Source organism: Perognathus longimembris, chromosome 6, assembly GCF_023159225.1.
Source record: "Perognathus longimembris pacificus isolate PPM17 chromosome 6, ASM2315922v1, whole genome shotgun sequence".
NCBI lineage: Eukaryota > Metazoa > Chordata > Mammalia > Rodentia > Heteromyidae > Perognathus > Perognathus longimembris.
In genome coordinates, this window is record NC_063166.1 from 9,706,115 (window position 1) to 9,723,595 (window position 17,481).

The following is a 17,481-nucleotide window of genomic DNA, read 5'->3' on the forward strand; positions in this document are numbered from 1 at the left end:
TGCCATAAATGAAATAAATCATGGCAGCTAAAGAGATATATCAGAAACCTATTTAGTAACATCCTCTAAACAAAGTTACTCATACAACTACCATTTGTAGTAATTCTGTTTTGTATGTAGATATAAACATCAAGCAAATCAACTCCATTCTGCTATGTTGTCTCTTAAATAAGAACAAAATTATAACCCCAAATCATAAGGACAAAGTGGCAATTCCACAAGTCAGTGGAGCTACCACTACCTGTTTTTCAGAAGTCTAATCATCTCAAGAGTGTAAGCCACAAATGCCATTCCCCATCTAGGGCTCAGTTCCTCATATAAGAACACCTCGTTATCTTACCTTCCCTGACATTACATACACATCAGTGACCTATCAGCGCCCACGGAAGTAAGACCCAATGGCAAGCCATACTTTATTGTGTTTGCAAAGCAGCTGTATTTAAAAGCCTTTATCAAATGCCTGTGTTGTTAAAAGACATAGCATTCTAAGACTCTCCGGTGTGGAGATAACTGTAATTGAACTGGCTTATCAGCTGAATGTAAAAGACCTGGCATAGTCTCTCTCCAGTACACGTATAAGCTGAATTTCCTTTGCTCCGTAAAAGCATTGACTCCAACTGCTTTGTTGAGCACAAACTGGACAGGATACAATGCATTTATAATGTAATCTTGCATTCCAACCACCAGAATTTGCATATTATAAATTTAATTAGTGGTTTAGCTTACAAAAAAATAGTTGATGGGCTCATTTATCCGCCGATAGAGCTGTCTCACCCAGAGGATTTTTCCTGCTATTGGGGGCATATTGCGAGCGAGAGGGGGGTCTTCTTTTTGAGAATGATAAAGCTGTAATTAAAAATATGTTAATGTTTAAACTCAGTACAATGGAGAAAGCAAAAAAAAACCCAGCTATATTCACACCATTATTACATGTTGTATATACAAGAGATACTTAATAAATATGTAAATGTACTTCAGAGATGATAACCCATGGATCAAAAACAGTATTTATAATGCATGACACTTAATCTTCTTTTAACCTTTGTTTCCCATTACACTTTTTTTCTGCCCTTATCCCAAATCTTCAAGAGGTATTCAAAAGGAGAGCTATGCAGTATCCACTCTCATACTCTCCAAAACCTGTATGAAAAAAAAAAATGCTAACCTAAAAGAGCACCTGTATACACACACCCGACTACTGTGGCAAAAGAAGACAGTTCCTAAGAGCAAGGAAGTGTGGCGCTAGATGTCCAACAGTATGTTGTCAGCACCTTCCCGCACTGCAGGGGAGCCTCACTGTCCTTCACATGAAAGAACAGTTCTGAAAACCTGGGCACAAGACAACCAGGGCAGGGGCTAGGGATATGGCCCAGTGGCAAGAGTGCCTGCCTCCTATACATGAAGCCCAGGGTTTGATTCCCCAGCACCACATATATAGAAAGTGGCCAGAAGGGGCGCTGTGGCTCAAGTGGCAGAGTGCTAGCCTTGAGCAAAAAGAAGCCAGGGACAGTGCTCAGGCCCGAGTCCAAAGCCCCAGGACTGGCAACAAAACAAAAACTAGCGAGCAAATAAATTTAGATGAGTGATTATGAGCAAGAAGAAGCCAGGGACAGTGCTCAGGCCCTGAGTCCAAGGCCCAGGATTGGCAAAAATAAATAAATAAATAAATAACCAGGGAAATATGTTTAAGAATTTTTTTTCCTTTGATAGCTAGGTGCTGGTAGCTCATGCCTGCCATCCTAGCTACACAAGAGGCTGAGATCTGTGGATTGCAGTTAAAAGCCAGCCTGAGTGGGAAAGTCTATGACGCTCTTAACTCCAATTAACCAGCAAAAAGAAGAAATGGAGGTGTGGCTTAAGTAGTAGAACACCAGCCTTGAGAGAAAAAGCCAAATGAAAGCCCCGGGGTGGAGGGGGGGTGGCAACTTCAAGCTCCAGTACACACACACACACACACACACACACACACACACACACACACACACACACTGGTACTAATGTGTTAGTCTATTTACAAATTGACAATTACCTTCTTAGTAGCTTCAAGTTCAGCCACATAATACTGAAGAATTCGCTCAATTGTACGATTGATTTCTACCTGCAGACAGGGAATGTTTAGCTTCTGAAATCTGAAAGAAATTCATGATGAGTAAATTACAAAGGGAAATGAGAAATACACTTAAGAATTGCTGGAATACTAAAGATTCATTCATGCATTTGACAAATAGTTGTGCCAGGCCTCATGCATTCTCCCGCGTTAGCTAGTGATGGGCAAGGCATGCTCCTGGCTCTCTCAGACCCTGTGACCACTTTACTGCAGAGGCAGATGGCACTCAAGAGTTCCGTGGCCTGAGTTGGTGGTGGCCAAATTCCTGACTGCAAAGGAGCAGAGAGTATGGAAGACAACCATTTTCATTCCATGAAAAGATGGGTATTGGAAATACATATAATGGGAAACTTAGCCAGTCTGAGGAACGAAGCAATGAAGAAAGACTTTCCTGGAAAAGTAGCATTTGAGTGAATACTAAAAGGATATATGGGAAGCCAATAGCAGAGATGGTGGGAAGTGTACTGACTACCACTGCCAGTATCCATGGTACCTTAATTAAAAACACCTACAGTCACAACACCGACTGTCTGCCAAACATCACTTCCACTGCAGACTAACTCATGTACAGCAAGTGCCTCCATGATGTTTTAGTAATAGAAATGAACTGATAACAGAGTATTATAGGTAAAGAGAGTAATAGAGAGGGGAGGAAAATGTCAAAATCCTTTCGTGTCTACTTTTCATCTTGTGATGGTCTGTCAAGCTAGAGCATCTATACAGTGCACGACAGTGGTCATGCCACATTCAAAGACAGATCCGCTGGCTCTCAGAAAAGAAATTGGGCACTGGTGGCTCATACCTATAATCCTCGCTACTCAGAAGGCTGAGATCTGAAGATCACAGTTTGAAGCCAGAGTGGGTAAGAAACGTCCCTGTGAGACTCTTATTTCCAGTTTACCACACAAAAACTAGAAGTGGAACTGTGGCTCAAAGTAATAGAGTGCTAGCCTTGAGCAAAAAAGCTTAGGGGCAGCTGCTCACGACTGACCAAAAAACAAAACAAAACAAAAAACAGATCCCAAAGGGCCTCTGATACAGGTCTTCCCCATTTTGCCAGTCTATGAAGTAGTCATTGGGGGAAAAAACCTAATATTTATAACATTTAGGGTTTATACAGGAGATATAGCCAAGAGTACCTTCTTTGAAATTTGTATTTTCAGATAGAAAGGTATTCTGCCTAGACACTGCCCTGCTTAGAAGCATTATACATACCTTTGAAGTAGCTGAAGAGCCTGCTGAGAAGATAAGATTTTTCCAAAAGTAGTGTTCATAAATCCTTGTATTTGTATCTAAAATAAAACATTAATACTTGAGTGGTGTTCAATGTCACAGAAGAAATTAGCTTTGTTTTACAAGGTAATGAGTTCCTTACAGAATCAACATAGCCTCAAACACACGTACTACTTAAGCCTCAGCTACCAAGGCAGATATGGGCCATGAATCACTACTGTGTGCCTGACATGTCACTACTCAGAAGTCTGGATAATGTGTAAAACACATAACGGATCTCAAGGACGTTGTGCACAAAAAGGTAACGTAAAATATTTCAATAATGTTTTTGTTTGTGCCAGTCTTCAGGCTTGAACTCAGGACCTATGCCTGAGCTTTTTTGCTCAAGGCTAGCACTCTACCACTGGAGCCACAGGTTTTTTTGGTGGTTAATTGGAGATAAGAGTCTCTCAGGTGTATCTGCCAGGGCTGGCTCAGAACCCTGATCATCAGATCTCAGCCTCCTGAGTAGCTAGGATTACAGGCGTGAGCCACCAGCATATGATAAGATGAAAAGTATTTTGTGGGCTACTTTAAAAAAATTATCGACACTGCAAATATTTTCAGTTTGTAACTAAACGTTAAAATAAAAAGTATGCAACATTAATGTATATGACCAAAGCAATACTGGACAGTGCTACTGCTTATACAGCTACTTACCTCTAAACCATTGATCTTTGTCATAAACTCTAAGAAATCTGTATCAAATTCTGTCCTTCGTGGATCCAGAATGTCATATTGCTTTTTCTTAACTCCTTGATAAATATTTTTGAATTTTATTGCCATAATATCTATGCCTTCTATTGTAGAATTACTCAAGGCTGAATATGTTTGCACAATTGTTATCATTTCTGTAATCTGTAAAAAGAAAAGGAGAAATGTCATTTTTAAGTATTATTTATTTATTTATTGCCAGTCCTGGGCCTTGGACTCAGGGCCTGAGCACTGTCCCTGGCTTCTCTGTGCTCAAGGCTAGCACTCTGCCACTTGAGCCACAGCGCCACTTCTTTCAGTTTTCTGTATATGTGGTGCTGGGGAATCGAACCCAGGGCTTCATGTATTAGAGGCAAGCACTCTTACACTAGGCCATATCCCCAGCCTGTCATTTTTAAGTATTAGGACCTTCCTTTAGGACATTCTCTCTTAACAAACTCTTGAAGAATCACTGATTGAAAAAGCAAGCCAGTAGACAGGGTCTAGAACCATTCAGCTAAAACCAACTAGAGAAGATAAAACTAGAAGACAAATCTCTATAGCCAGTTATTACTACTCCAGAATTATTTAATTCAGATTGATGCCGATCCTCTCCAGAGAGTTTGTAACCTTTTCAGAAGCTAACCACTTTGTCATTCGGACAAGAAGGAAGGAGGGAGAACTTGTCTAAACAGCTTTGTTCTCTTGCTCCTGGGAATTTTCTGAAAGCCATTCCACTAGATCATTGGGTTTAAGAACTCTCCTGTGTTCACTGGCTCTCCCTATATTTCCCATGAGTCACTTCAGCATAAATCAACCTGTGTTCTCCCTTCAACACCTGTGGTCAGGAAAATGATTGGCCTCAGATGCTTGAATGATGACAGCAATCACTTCTGGCCTCCCAGACAGCCCTGGGAAAACCCTCACAATGGACTTGATCTCAACCATGGCTGCTTCCACTCCCTGTCCAGACAACACTTATGCCACTCAGAAAGATCTCTCATAGCCACAGGCTACTCAGCTCCTTCATCTTCCTCAGTGGTTCCCCCATTTTGATTCCTGACTTAAAAACAACAAAGCTCAAAGCTCTCCAGAGAGAGTTTTTTTTTTTTCCTCCAATAGCCAGAAAGGGAATGAACCTGTTTTCAAGGAGTACCCAGGAAAGACTGCACGTTGTAAGGATAATGGGGCTGCCTTGTCCCCACACACAGCAGAAGTCACACAGCAGAAGTCGCACAGAGTCCACGCTCACATCTAACCCGGAAGAACCATTTTCAGAGAGATGGTTGTTCTTACTCTACTGTTTTCTTACAACTCCAAAATCTACTTTATTCATACCTGGAATCATATAGGCCACCTGGGATTTACAGAATCTACATAAATACCTTCCACATAAAATTATAGACAGTATGTATAGACACATGTATATGTTCATGCACACACACACACACACACACACACACACACACACTCTATATAAAGTGGGAAGTTCCTGGTTCTGCTCCTAACACACACCACTTATCTACTTGGAAAAGCAGAAACAAGTGGAAAAACTCAAAGCTATCAGCCTGCTCTATTATTCTAATCTTCTAAGACCTCATCCTTTTTTTTTTTTTTTTTTTTTTTTTTTTTTTTTTTTTTTGTCAGTCATGGGGCTTGGACTCTGGGCTTGGGCGCTGCCCCTGAGCAATTTGGCTCAAGGCTTGTGCTCTACCATTTTAAGCCACAGCGCCACTTCTGGTTTCCTGGTGGCAAATTTGAGATGAGTCTCACAGACTCCCCTGCCCGGTCTGGCTTTGAACCACTGATCCTCAGATCTCAGCCTCTTGAGTGGCTAGGATTACAGGTAGAAGCCACCTGCGCAGAATAAGACCTCATCCTTTATCCTTTATCCCTCATTCTACTGCCTGGCTCTAGGAGGTGGAGCCTAATCCTGACATTAGCACCTCCTCTATTTTGTCCCTGCCAGCTGTGGTGATTGACCATGACCACACCCATGGCCACAAGCCTGCTGGTCCATCCCGGTTTGGCTTTTCACCAGCTCTCTTTTCACCAGCTTTTGACCCTTCCATTCTGACAGCCAATACACAGTCCCTTCTCTAGCTCACTGACCTCTGTGCTCTGCCCAGGTCTCAAAGCACTGTGATCCTATCAGAGTCACCATGAGCAAGGTCTTCCTCATCTACTAGCTCCAGCTCCTTAAATCTGTTCAGCAATACCAGCTTCCCACCCCTTCTTGTTTCCCACACATGTTCCTGTGTCAGAAAGAAGAAGACACAAAGACTATGGTACACACTTGGTCTTGACAGTCACTGCACCAGCAAGTTTCTGCCTATGGAAAAGAGGGCAAAGAGTTTCAGGCACCCAAAGGGTGACATGCCGCAATCTTCTTCGTTTGTTCCTTGAGATCTCTACCCAACTCTAACGTCTCAGCTTCCCAGCCCCAACCTCAGCCCTGTCCTTTGAGTTTGCCATTTGCTTATTGGCACTTAGAATCTCTGCTTTCCTTAAAAGGTTCTGACTTTGCCCTTCTGGCTCTCTCCTTAACTACTGAAGAATTCACAGGGTTAATCTAACAGGGGCCCATTCTGTGCCTTACTCATTTGGGAAAGCCCATCGAGGCACCTTAGTAACCACCTCTAGTGAACTATGGAAACATTCAAGGTAAGATGATCATCCCCACCAATTACACCTGAGAGATGGGCAGTCACGGGGTTCACAGTACAGGGGGTAACTTTGTCATCAGGATGCACTTCAGGGGAGGCCTCTGCACCTCTGGAGATGGCTGCATCTGTCTGCTTGATGAGCCCCTGTGATTTCATCTTGAACTCTCAAGGAACAGAGCCTCCCCAGAGATCAGGAGTGGACACACATGCATCCGGGCATTTCCATACCCCACCCCCAGCATCAGAGGATAGCCTGGAGTGCTGCTCCACAGATGATGCCCAACGTTAGAATTACACATGCCACCAAAGACGGTTAAAATCACTGCCAGCAGACAGTTAAAAGCCAGCTCTGAAACTCTACCACAATCAAAGTAAATCCAGTTGTACATTGGCAAAGTTTCAAGATCCTGGGGCAGGGCGGGGGAGGGGGGGATAGGGGTAACCAGAACCCAGTTCTAAGTAATGCTCTCATGATTTAGAAACATAAACATCTCTGTGGAATGGGTCTGGCCAATGAACCTATTTGTGAATTTGAACCATGTCAACATCCTTCTAATTAAACATATATCCCTCCCTCAAGTCCCTGTACATATGTCAGTTTCTTAGATAAGATACCAAAAGCAAAAGTAACAAGCAGAGTGTGGTGGTAGATTCCTGTAATACCAGCACTCAGAAGCTCAGTCTGAAGGATCAGGTTCAAGACCACCATCAGTTACATTGTAATTTCTGGGCCAGTAATTTACAGAGTGAGACCCTGTCTCCTAAAAACAAAACAAATGAGCACACTGTACACACACTGGTCCAGAAAGCACAGATGCCTAGCCTCTGCACGTGCCCAGGAGTCTGTCTGTTACCACAGTGCTTCATTTCAGCCTAACGCAGTGGTCAAGAGTCTGTACGTTCCAGACCCACAGAAAGAAGCAGAACTGATATCCTGAGAGATGGGGGAGTTTGTCATGGAGGGCAGAAGGCAAAAAGACAGGGATGAAAAAGTCAAATGCAGTAAGTGCAGAGATCTATGAGTTACTTAATAATATGAACGGGATCAATACTGACTGAAAGGAGAAATCCCCAGTGGAAATCCCCAAAGGCTCTACAGAAAGCCTGACATAATCAAAATGGCATGATTTGGGAGCTGGGTATGTGGAATACTTACTTTCTCCAATCTTTTACAAAAAGCTTCAAATTTTCCAAAAATATACATTTCTGAAACCTCAAAAGATTTTTCTCCTGAGGATTCTAAAATCTGTTTCCTTGTTTTATGGAAAGATGCCTGATATTCCTTGAATAGAAAAATGCAATCCTAGGAGAGAATGAAAAGAAGAGGAGAGGACAATGGGACATTTGCTCAGGAGTCAAAAATTCACACATCCCATCCTGCCACAAAACTGGCTGTGTCGGCCCCTCACACCGGGGCTGGTGCTGCCGATAACATTCAAGTTGTCTGCCTATATACTTAAGGTCTATGTAAATCAACACAGCTTTAAATATATATATTTATATTCTATTTTCACTTCTTGATCCCATTTGCCCATAACTCATATCCTACATATACTTTTATTTATATCTATATAATTATATTATATATGACTCTCAATGAACCCAGAAATGATCTATCAAGACATCTGAATCCAGCCAGGTGCCAGTGGCTCACACCTGTAATCTTAGCTTCTCCAGAGGCTGAGATCTGAGGATCGTGGCTCAAAGCCATCCTGAGCAGGAAAAGTCTGTGAGATTTGTATCTCCAGTTCACTGGCCCCAAAGTCAAAAATGGCACACTGGCTTAAGAGGCAGAGGGCCAGCTTTGAGGGAAAAAGCAAAGTGAGAATACAAGGCCCTGAATTTAAGCTCTAGTACCAGCATGTACGCATGCGCACAGGCATGCACACACACACACACACACACACACACACACACACACACACAAGACACTTATGCACCAATATTCTTCACATACATGCTAAGCAAGAACTCTCAATTAAGCCACATTCTCTAGCTCTTTGCATTTATTTATTTTTTCCTGAGGCACTTTTACTCAGGTTGCCCCTCAAACTTGTGACCCCCCCTACACACACACACCTGCCTCTTGAGTAGAAGATGCACATTTCGAGACACAGCTCCTTAGGCATCACCAATCCTCACAGACTCAGTAAGTCATCCCTGGGCTTTACTTGCCCTCAGTGAGGCTGCCTTTACCACCGACCTGCCCCTCCCATTGTTTCTTGCAGCCTTTTGGTTGTGGCTGTTGTAGTTGTTGGTGGAGGTCTGTCAGGCACTGCTCTGTCATTTTCCCCACTTTCTAGACATATTTATTGTATACATTTTCAAAGCTTGTTCCAAAAGCTTCTGTTCCATCGTCAAAAAAGGTGAAATCCATTCGCCAACTTCCAAATCATCCTGAGGGTGTTGTATTATCAACTTGAGGCCCTACTCCGGGTTCTTTTTAAAATTATTGACAGTCTTCTTGACAGCTTTCTGATGAGGACTCACTTCTCAAAGGTTCTTTTCTTTGTCAGTAAATTCTCTCGACTCTGGGAGGATGGATGTTCATATAATTGGCAATAACTTTCCATCCTGAATGCCTGCCAGAAAGAAGGGGCTCCCAGCTTGAGTCATTTCACACTGATTCTCTTCTGACCAATTCGCACTGCCAGGCCTACAATTGATTTCTCCACCCTCTTACAAGCTCGTCCACTGCAAGCCTCAGGTTCCGCTTTCTCCTTCCTGGCTCATTTACTTCTGGGCTTTGTTTTCCCACTCCTAATGCTTCCTCAGATGAGGGACATGTGAGCTGCTCAAATTGTTCCCCTTCTGTGCATCGTTTTAACCTGGTCCCCTCCTGATCAGAGAGATTTGGAAATGGCATCCTGTTTTTCATACTCTCATGCTAGTCTGTATGTGACTGTCGCAGAGTTAACATGTTTTCTGTATAAGCAAAGTAAATAACAGTGGGCTGGATGGAAGGATTTACTGTGTAAATAAACTACTTCTACCAACCTGAATTTTCTTCAGTACTGCTGGGGTTTCCTGATCCCATACATGATTTATTCCTCCATCCGTAATGTATGCTTTACATGCTGTCACCATTTGATTTGTTACCTAAAATAAATGTAGATACCAACTTACTATATATAAATGATTAAAAAAATCTGTGCACTTTTAGAAGCACAAGTTTACATATGTAATTAAGTACTAAACTTACAGAGCGAATAAAGCATGCAATTTTTTAAAAGGGGGTGGAGGAATACAAATTTCAATCCAAACAAAGAAATCTCAATCTCATGCAAAGATCAGGAGGACTGTGATTCAAGGTCATCCAGGCAAAAAGTTAGTAAAGCCCAATGCCAATCAATAAGCCAGACATGGTGGGTCCCAGCTGAGAGGGAGGCATAGACAGAAAGATTGTAGTCCCAGGCAAGCACCAGGAAAAAAAAATGAGATCCTTTGCTTAAAAAAGAATAATGAGGGCTGGGCACTAGTGGCTCAGGCCTGTCATCCTAGCTACTCAGGAGGCTGAGATCTGAGGATCCCAGCCTGGGCAGAAAAAGTACCATGAGACTCGAATCTCCAATTAAACTACTCAGGAGAAGGCAGAAGTGGTGCTGTCGCTTAAGTGGTAGAATGCTATCCTAAGCAAAAGCAACTCCGGGATAGCTAAGTTAAAGCCCCAGGACCAGGAAAAATAAAGAACGATAATAAAACAAAAAAGGCAGTATCTTCCAGCAGGGGGCGCTGGCTGGGCACTGGTGGCTCATGCTTATAATCCTACTCAGGAGAAATGAGGATCATGGTTCAAAGTCAGCCCAGTTGGACAAATCCAAGACTCTTATGTACAGTTAACCAGCAAAAAGCTGAAAGTGGAGGTGTGATTCAAGTAGTAGCTTTATTAGCCTTCAGTGAAAAAGCTAAGGGACAGTGCTGAGGTCCTGAGTTCAAGCCCCAGGACCTATATAAAAAAAAAAAAAAAAAAAAAAAAAAAAGGAACCCAGGTGCCAGTGGCTCACGCCTGTAATCCTAGCTACTTAGGAAGCTGAGATCTTGAGGACCATGATTCAAAGCCAGCCAGGGCAGCAAACTCCAAGAGACTCTTATCTCCAATTAATCACCAGAAAATGGCAAGTGGTGCTACCCTTGAGCTGAAGAGCTCAGGGACAGTTCCCAGGCCCGGAGTTTGAGCTCTATAACAGACCAAAAAAAAAAAAAAAAGAAAAAAAAGGAAAAGGGAGGAAGGAAAGAAAGAGATAAAGACCCTTAAAGGGGAGGTCAAGAAGTTCCCTCATGTAACCTTCAAGAATTTTTTTCAACAAAAAATGATCAAAGAAACCTACAATACTTTAATTTTAGTCAGAATTGTTCTGATTCATTATTGGAAAAAATGTTAATATGAAACTAAGAATGATCTCAGCTGGGTGTGGTAGTTCACACCTTTAATCCTAGAGGCTGGATTCTTGAAAGTTCAGGTCTATCTAGACTATACGGTAACACCCTACATTCAAAAAAAAAAAAGGAGGAAGACGGGAGGGAGGAGAAAATGAAAAAGAAATGAGAGAGAAGAAACTCACCTTGATAAACAAAGAGGTCATTCTCTCTGAGGTGTTGTAATACCTTGACACACTGTGAATCATTCTGATGGCATTAATCAGGTTTTGTATTCCATGGGCCATGGAAACCTGAAATTGAAATCTATTAAGTGAATGTATTCTGGGTGTATCAATCAACAGTCACAGCCTTGCAACAGTCACAACTCTACGCAGACACAACGCAGAAGAATGTTTTCATCACTAAATCAGATGAGTGTGATATTCTAAACTGGATCCTGGAATGGGAGGAGGAGAGGAGGACACTGGTAGGCGGTGTGGCTCAAGGAGTTAGAGCGCACCAGAGACCCTGAGTTCAAATCCCACTATCACCAAAAAAGGATAAAAAGCTATTATTTATACCAACTATGCTAAGCTAATGTCAGGTGCTCACGGGAAAAGCTGGAGAAAGAGATTATCTTATTGTTGCAATCTTTCTGTACATTTGAACTTAAAAGTTTATTTAATAGCTACATTTTCAATTAGGGATATAATTCACTAGTAGAGTGTTTGCACAGCATACATGAGGATCTGGGTTTGATCCACAGCTCTGTTATGAATGAATGAATGAATGATATTAGCAGAAAGAGTGGAGTGGAGTAGCAGGGCAATGAGTTAGTATGTACCATGATTTGATCTTCAGCACAACAGAAAAAGAGAAGACATTCAGAGGTGAAAGCCACTTTAAAGATAAGGAATGAAGTGACTTACTTATGGCTAAAAGGTAGATAAAAACAGGGCTAAGGGGCTGGGGATATGGCCTAGTGGCAAGAGTGCTTGCCTTGTATACATGAGGCCCTGGGTTCGATTCCCCAGCACCACATATACAGAAAACGGCCAGAAGTGGCGTTGTGGCTCAAGTGGCAGAGTGCTAGCAGAGTGCTAGCCTTGAGCAAAAAGAAGCCAGGGACAGTGCTCAGGCCCTGAGTTCAAGGCCCAGGACTGGCCAAAAAAAAAAAAAAAGGGCTAAGAGGAGGAATATTTGTGTGTGTGTGTCCTGCTACAGGGCTTGAACTCAGGGTTAGAGCAATGTCCTTTAGCTTTTTTGCTCAAGGCTAAAACTCTACTTACCACTTGAGCCACAGCTGCACTTCCAGCTTTTCACTAATAAATCAGAAAAAAAGAATCACACAAACATTCCTGCTCTGGGCTGGCTTTGGACTTCAGTCTTCAGTTCTCAACCTCCTAAGTGGCCAGGCTTATAGGTGTGAGCCACCAGCAACCAGCTTAAAAGCCCTTCTCATTATCAATTTAATTCACCTTCAGCAAACCTATCACTAACTGCTAGAGGTTCTGGAGAAAGAGAACACTAACATGGGAAACCTCTTCTCCTGAGGTGCACCTAGCAGAGGGGAAAAGCAGCCAGCAAACAGGTATAATAAGTAGAACAGAGCACAAAGTACAAGAACAACCTCACTTCAGCTAACATGCAGTATGGGCTTGCTAGGGGCCAGATGTGCGTATTATCTCAATTCAAGCTGACAAGTATCATGGAGGAAATCAAACTGAGAACTTCACTGATTTTGTATATCCTTTTGAAAAAAGTCTTTTCAGACTATTCATCTATTTCTAATTAGATCACCAGGGGCTTATTTTTTTCTTTGTTTTTGTTTTTTCTTGGTATGTTCTGGACATTAATGTATTGATAGGTGAATACTTAGCAAGTATTTTTTCCCCTCCTGGAAGTTTTGTCTCTTCATTGTAGTTGTTTTCTTTGCTATACAGAAGCTTTTTTAGTTTGAGAAAAATCCCATTTATCGATTTTTGCTGCTGTTACTTATGCCTTTGAAGTCTTAGCCAAAAAGCCTTTGCCTACGTCATGGTTCTAAAGCATTTTCCTAAGTTTTCTTCTAGTAGCTTCATCGTGTGGGTCTCTCATGGCCTCATTCCTTTATGTGCTAGTGAGGAAGAAGTAAAAACACTCCACACAGAGACTCTAATTCTCCTGTAAAAGTTTCTGTAACCAGCCACAGGCCACAAGAGACTAACTCCCCTGGAAAAGTTCCTGTAGCCAGCCACAGGCCACGCTCTCTCATGTTCAAATAAGCATGAAATAAAACCACCACAGAGAAAAATAGCAGAACAAAACTTGCTTGTCTCGATCTTCCTATTCTCCTTGAGAATTTATACTACAAACGTATTTAGTTGTCATTAAAATTCATAGTAATCATACTCAAAACAAAACCGACAAACAACAAAAAAAACCTGTCTTCTCAAAAAGAACTAGTTATTTAAAATGCCAGCCAGTTGCACCCACAATGACTCATAACACACGGCTCTCTGCAAAGGGCATCCTGAGTTCAGAGATGTTAAAATGTGCATAAGGCTTTGCAAATGAGAAGACAGGGACATAGGGAGCAAAACACCTTGCTCAAGGTCCCAGCCCCCTAAGTTGTGAGACCCAGCTCTGTATCCAGATGCAAATCACCATGAGAGAACAGAGAAGGAATACCTTCCCTTTTGCTTGATAGGATAAGATCAACGGTACAAAATGACCTTTTTCTGGTGATGACATAAATAAATCCAAGGAAAATAACCCCTGAATAGTGTAGTATATGTCCTAGGTATGAGATATAACTACAAAATAACTAAATCAACACTATTCCATGAGAGTGACCCTTGTATGTCGGACTCCATATTCTATACGTAGGTCAAAACAAAAATCCTACTTAGCACTGGGCCTTGGTGCTTCACACCTGGAATCCCAGCTACTCAGAAGGCTGAATTTAAGGATCACAGTTCTAGGCCTGACTGGGCAGAAAAATCTGTGAGGCTCATATCTCCAATTAACCAGCAAAGAGCCAGAGGTAGAGTTGTGGATCAAGTAGTTGAAAACCAGTCTTGGACCAAGTAAGATGAGGCCACGAGTAGAAGAATGACAACAACAAAACTTACCTTGCTAAACCAAACCTACAAAGTACCCATAATGCTGGTGAAGAGGCCAAATTTGAACCACTATTTATAACAGGTCCTTGAGTTCACAGTTCATACAGAGTGCTTTACCCAAAATGCTTTGTAACATCTAAAAATTCTCATTTTTCTCTGACATAAATTTTAATTGCTCATCTTATAAAGTCAGGCACTACACCATTTTGTTTTCTTAACTCGTGCTCATATATGCAGAAAGACCCAACAAGTGACAGCACTGTTTTTATGTAAAACAAACTGCAAAAAGGCTCCTTGCAGAACTCTAGTTGCTGATGCTAGAGAAAGAAATGAGCTGGAATGGAGTTTGACAAAGTCATCATTCTTTGCAAACAACACACAAATGATGCAAGTTTTAAGTAAAGTCCACCATCTCTACAGAATCTACTTCCGACCTGTCTTCTGATGTCCTCTCATAGTGTGCCTTAATTGATGATAAGAGTCCCATGTGAGAGCAGGAACTGCCCCTGCCCAGATCACTCAACCCACATTCTTCCCCCACCTGCCCTATCATACTACTTGGAAGTCAATGCCCTCCTGAGATTGATGTGACCCACTCTTGGAGCGCTAAGTGACCGAGGTCAGAGCCTCTTCTCCTTGCCCTGCCTCTAGTATGAAGCCAGCATTACCCAAGTTGGCTAACTTCAAAACTCACAATGATGCTGGGCCAGAACAAATGGCCAGCACCGGGGGCCTAGGCCTTGCAGGAGGCTGAGATCTGAGGATCTCTGTTTGAAGTCAGCCCAGGCGGATAAACCCATGAGATCCCTTATCTTCAATTAACCATCAAAAAGCCGGAAGTGGAGGTTTGGCTCAAGTGGCAGAGTGCTCACCTGGAGTGAAAAAGCCAAGTGAGAGCACAAGGCCCTAGTTCAAGCTCTAGTACATCCTCATATACAATGCCTTCTCCTCCCCGCATATGCTTATACAAAGACAGCAGCTCCCAGCCAGCCTGCTCCCTCTGACTCATAGCTGGGTTAAGTGAGCCCCTGTGCGGAAAGGGCCATGTAAGTGAGCTTAGAGATGGACTCAGCCCACCAGCTTCCCCTCATGAAGGCACCACCGCCCCCACTAACAGCCTGTTGCAAGCTCCTGTGAGACTTGGGAGCAGAAGCATTAAGCCATTCAGCACTCCGACTCCTGACCCACAAAAGCTGTGGCAATGGCTCACACCTGTAATCTTAGTGACTCAGGAGGCTGAGATCTGAGGATCATGGTTCAAAGCCAGCCTGGGGAAGGAAAATCTGTGAGACTCTTATCTCCACCAGAAAACCAGAACTGGTGCAGTGGCTTAAGCGGTAGAGCACTAGCCTTGAGCTGAAGAGCTCAGGAACAGTGCCCAGGCCCAGAGTTCAAGCCCCACCACTGACAAAAAAAAAAAATGCTTGTCATTTTAAGTCACTCAGTTCCAGGATAATTTGCTATATAGCAATGGATAACTAATATATTCATCTTATTTAACTTACAAATAAAGTCATGCTTACAGTACTGCCAAATATCTAAACTTTGGTTAAAGTATTAATTGTACTTCATAATTCATTATAAATACATAAAAGGAAAACATATCATTTAAATAAATGTTGACAGTGAGTGTTTTTCCACAAATATATGTATACATGCAGACATTTACATGTATATTTGTGTATATATTTGTATATATTTAACTGCATTAGTTATATAATTTACTATCATTATATTGTAATTTCAAAGTTGAGTATACAAGTTTAATTTTTAAACTATTCTTTTAAAAACCTACTTACAAAGGAACATAAAAATAAAATTTAATAAACAAAAGCAAACTTACCAAATCATAGTTATAGAGAGGTTGACAAACTTTTTCCAAAGTGTACAAATATCTAACATTATCCTTTGATTCATTTGCTGTATCTGTGATTCTGGCATCCAAATCACGCCAATTCTAAGGAGAAATGATGTCAGAAGTCCATTAAAAATCCAGTAAGTCAGTATGCTACAATTTACCCCATTTACTGTCTTCCTGAATCAAATATATATATATATATAGAAATAGTAGACACCTTAAGTGTTATTAATATATCTTTTTATAGAATTTACTAATGGTATTGTACACATCTTCAATGATTTGCCAAAACTGAAGAGTCATACTTAATATCCTCTCTGTAACCTGGAACTAGACTTTCTTTAATTTAAAGTGGCTAAGCCAAGGCTAAGCACTGGTGGCTCACACCTGTAATTCTAGCTATTTAGAGGCTGAGATCTAAGGATCCTGGGTTCCAAGCCAACCCCAGCAGATACATCTGAGAGAATCTTATCCCCAATTAACCAGCAAAAGGCCATTAAGTGGAGGTTTAACTCGAGTGGTAGAGCACTGACCTTGAGAGGGAAAAAAAAGCTAAGAGCATAGGGACCCTGAGTTCAAGCCTCAACAGTGGAACAAAAAATTAAAATAAAGTAACTTTTCAGATTAGTTCTTTGTGATACTATATGGCTCTAGATCTTCAAGAATGAGCCAAGATATCAACACCGAATCACATTGTAAGAACGTAACTTTAATACAAAGTAAATCCAATCTGAAATCAAAATTTTCTTGTGTTTTCAAATATTCCCTTCTCAGCTAAGTGTAATTATGAGAAAGTCCTTCTTCATTTTGAGAAGAAATCCACCAGGGTTTGAATGTGGTTTTGTCACCACGCTGAGCCTCCATTTCCCAGCACCACAGCATGGAGGTGTTAGGGTCTTTGAGAGGAGGCTTGCAGCTCTCCTGGGATAACATTTGTGCCCCCAGAGGGGGATGTTTATAAGTGAGTCTGGCATCTGCTCTGAACCCCTCATCCACATGCCCTGCTCCCACTCTTCCTTCCCCATCCTCCCACCATGATGTCATTGTCAAATAGGACATAGAAGACTGAACAAAGGGTCATCTGATCTTAGACTTATAGCCTCCAAACTGGGAGCCATATAAACCTCTTTACTTCATATGTCACCCAGCAGCTGTTATCCTGTCAGAGCAAGACAAAATGGACTAAACAATGATTTTGTCTTCCTCTCATCTCCACTCACTAGTATAGTTCTGCCTGATGCAACATCAGAGAATATACAGCATCCTTACATTTGTTTTGTTTTGGATTTTTGCCAGTCCTGGGGCTTGAACTCAGGGCCTGAGCACTGTCCCTGGCTTCTCTTTGCTCAAGGTTAGCACTCTATTTCTTGAGCCACAGCACCATTTCCGGCTCTTTCTATATATGTGGTGCTGAGGAATGGA

At 41.9% G+C, this 17,481-nt stretch overlaps 1 protein-coding gene across 2 annotated transcripts in view; it reads right to left on the reverse strand.

The window, feature by feature from the left end:
* Positions 1-17,481, reverse strand: part of Dnah8 (dynein axonemal heavy chain 8) — a 195,825-nt gene that overhangs the window by 163,839 nt on the left and 14,505 nt on the right. For both annotated transcript variants that reach the window (XM_048347828.1, XM_048347830.1), the window contains exons 8-15: positions 16,045-16,158; positions 11,301-11,408; positions 9,736-9,837; positions 7,895-8,041; positions 4,040-4,237; positions 3,323-3,399; positions 2,030-2,129; positions 727-846 (exon numbers count right to left, since the gene is read on the reverse strand). In XM_048347828.1, coding sequence (XP_048203785.1) covers positions 727-846; positions 2,030-2,129; positions 3,323-3,399; positions 4,040-4,237; positions 7,895-8,041; positions 9,736-9,837; positions 11,301-11,408; positions 16,045-16,158 — 966 coding nt within the window. The remainder of the gene's footprint in view (positions 1-726; positions 847-2,029; positions 2,130-3,322; positions 3,400-4,039; positions 4,238-7,894; positions 8,042-9,735; positions 9,838-11,300; positions 11,409-16,044; positions 16,159-17,481) is intronic.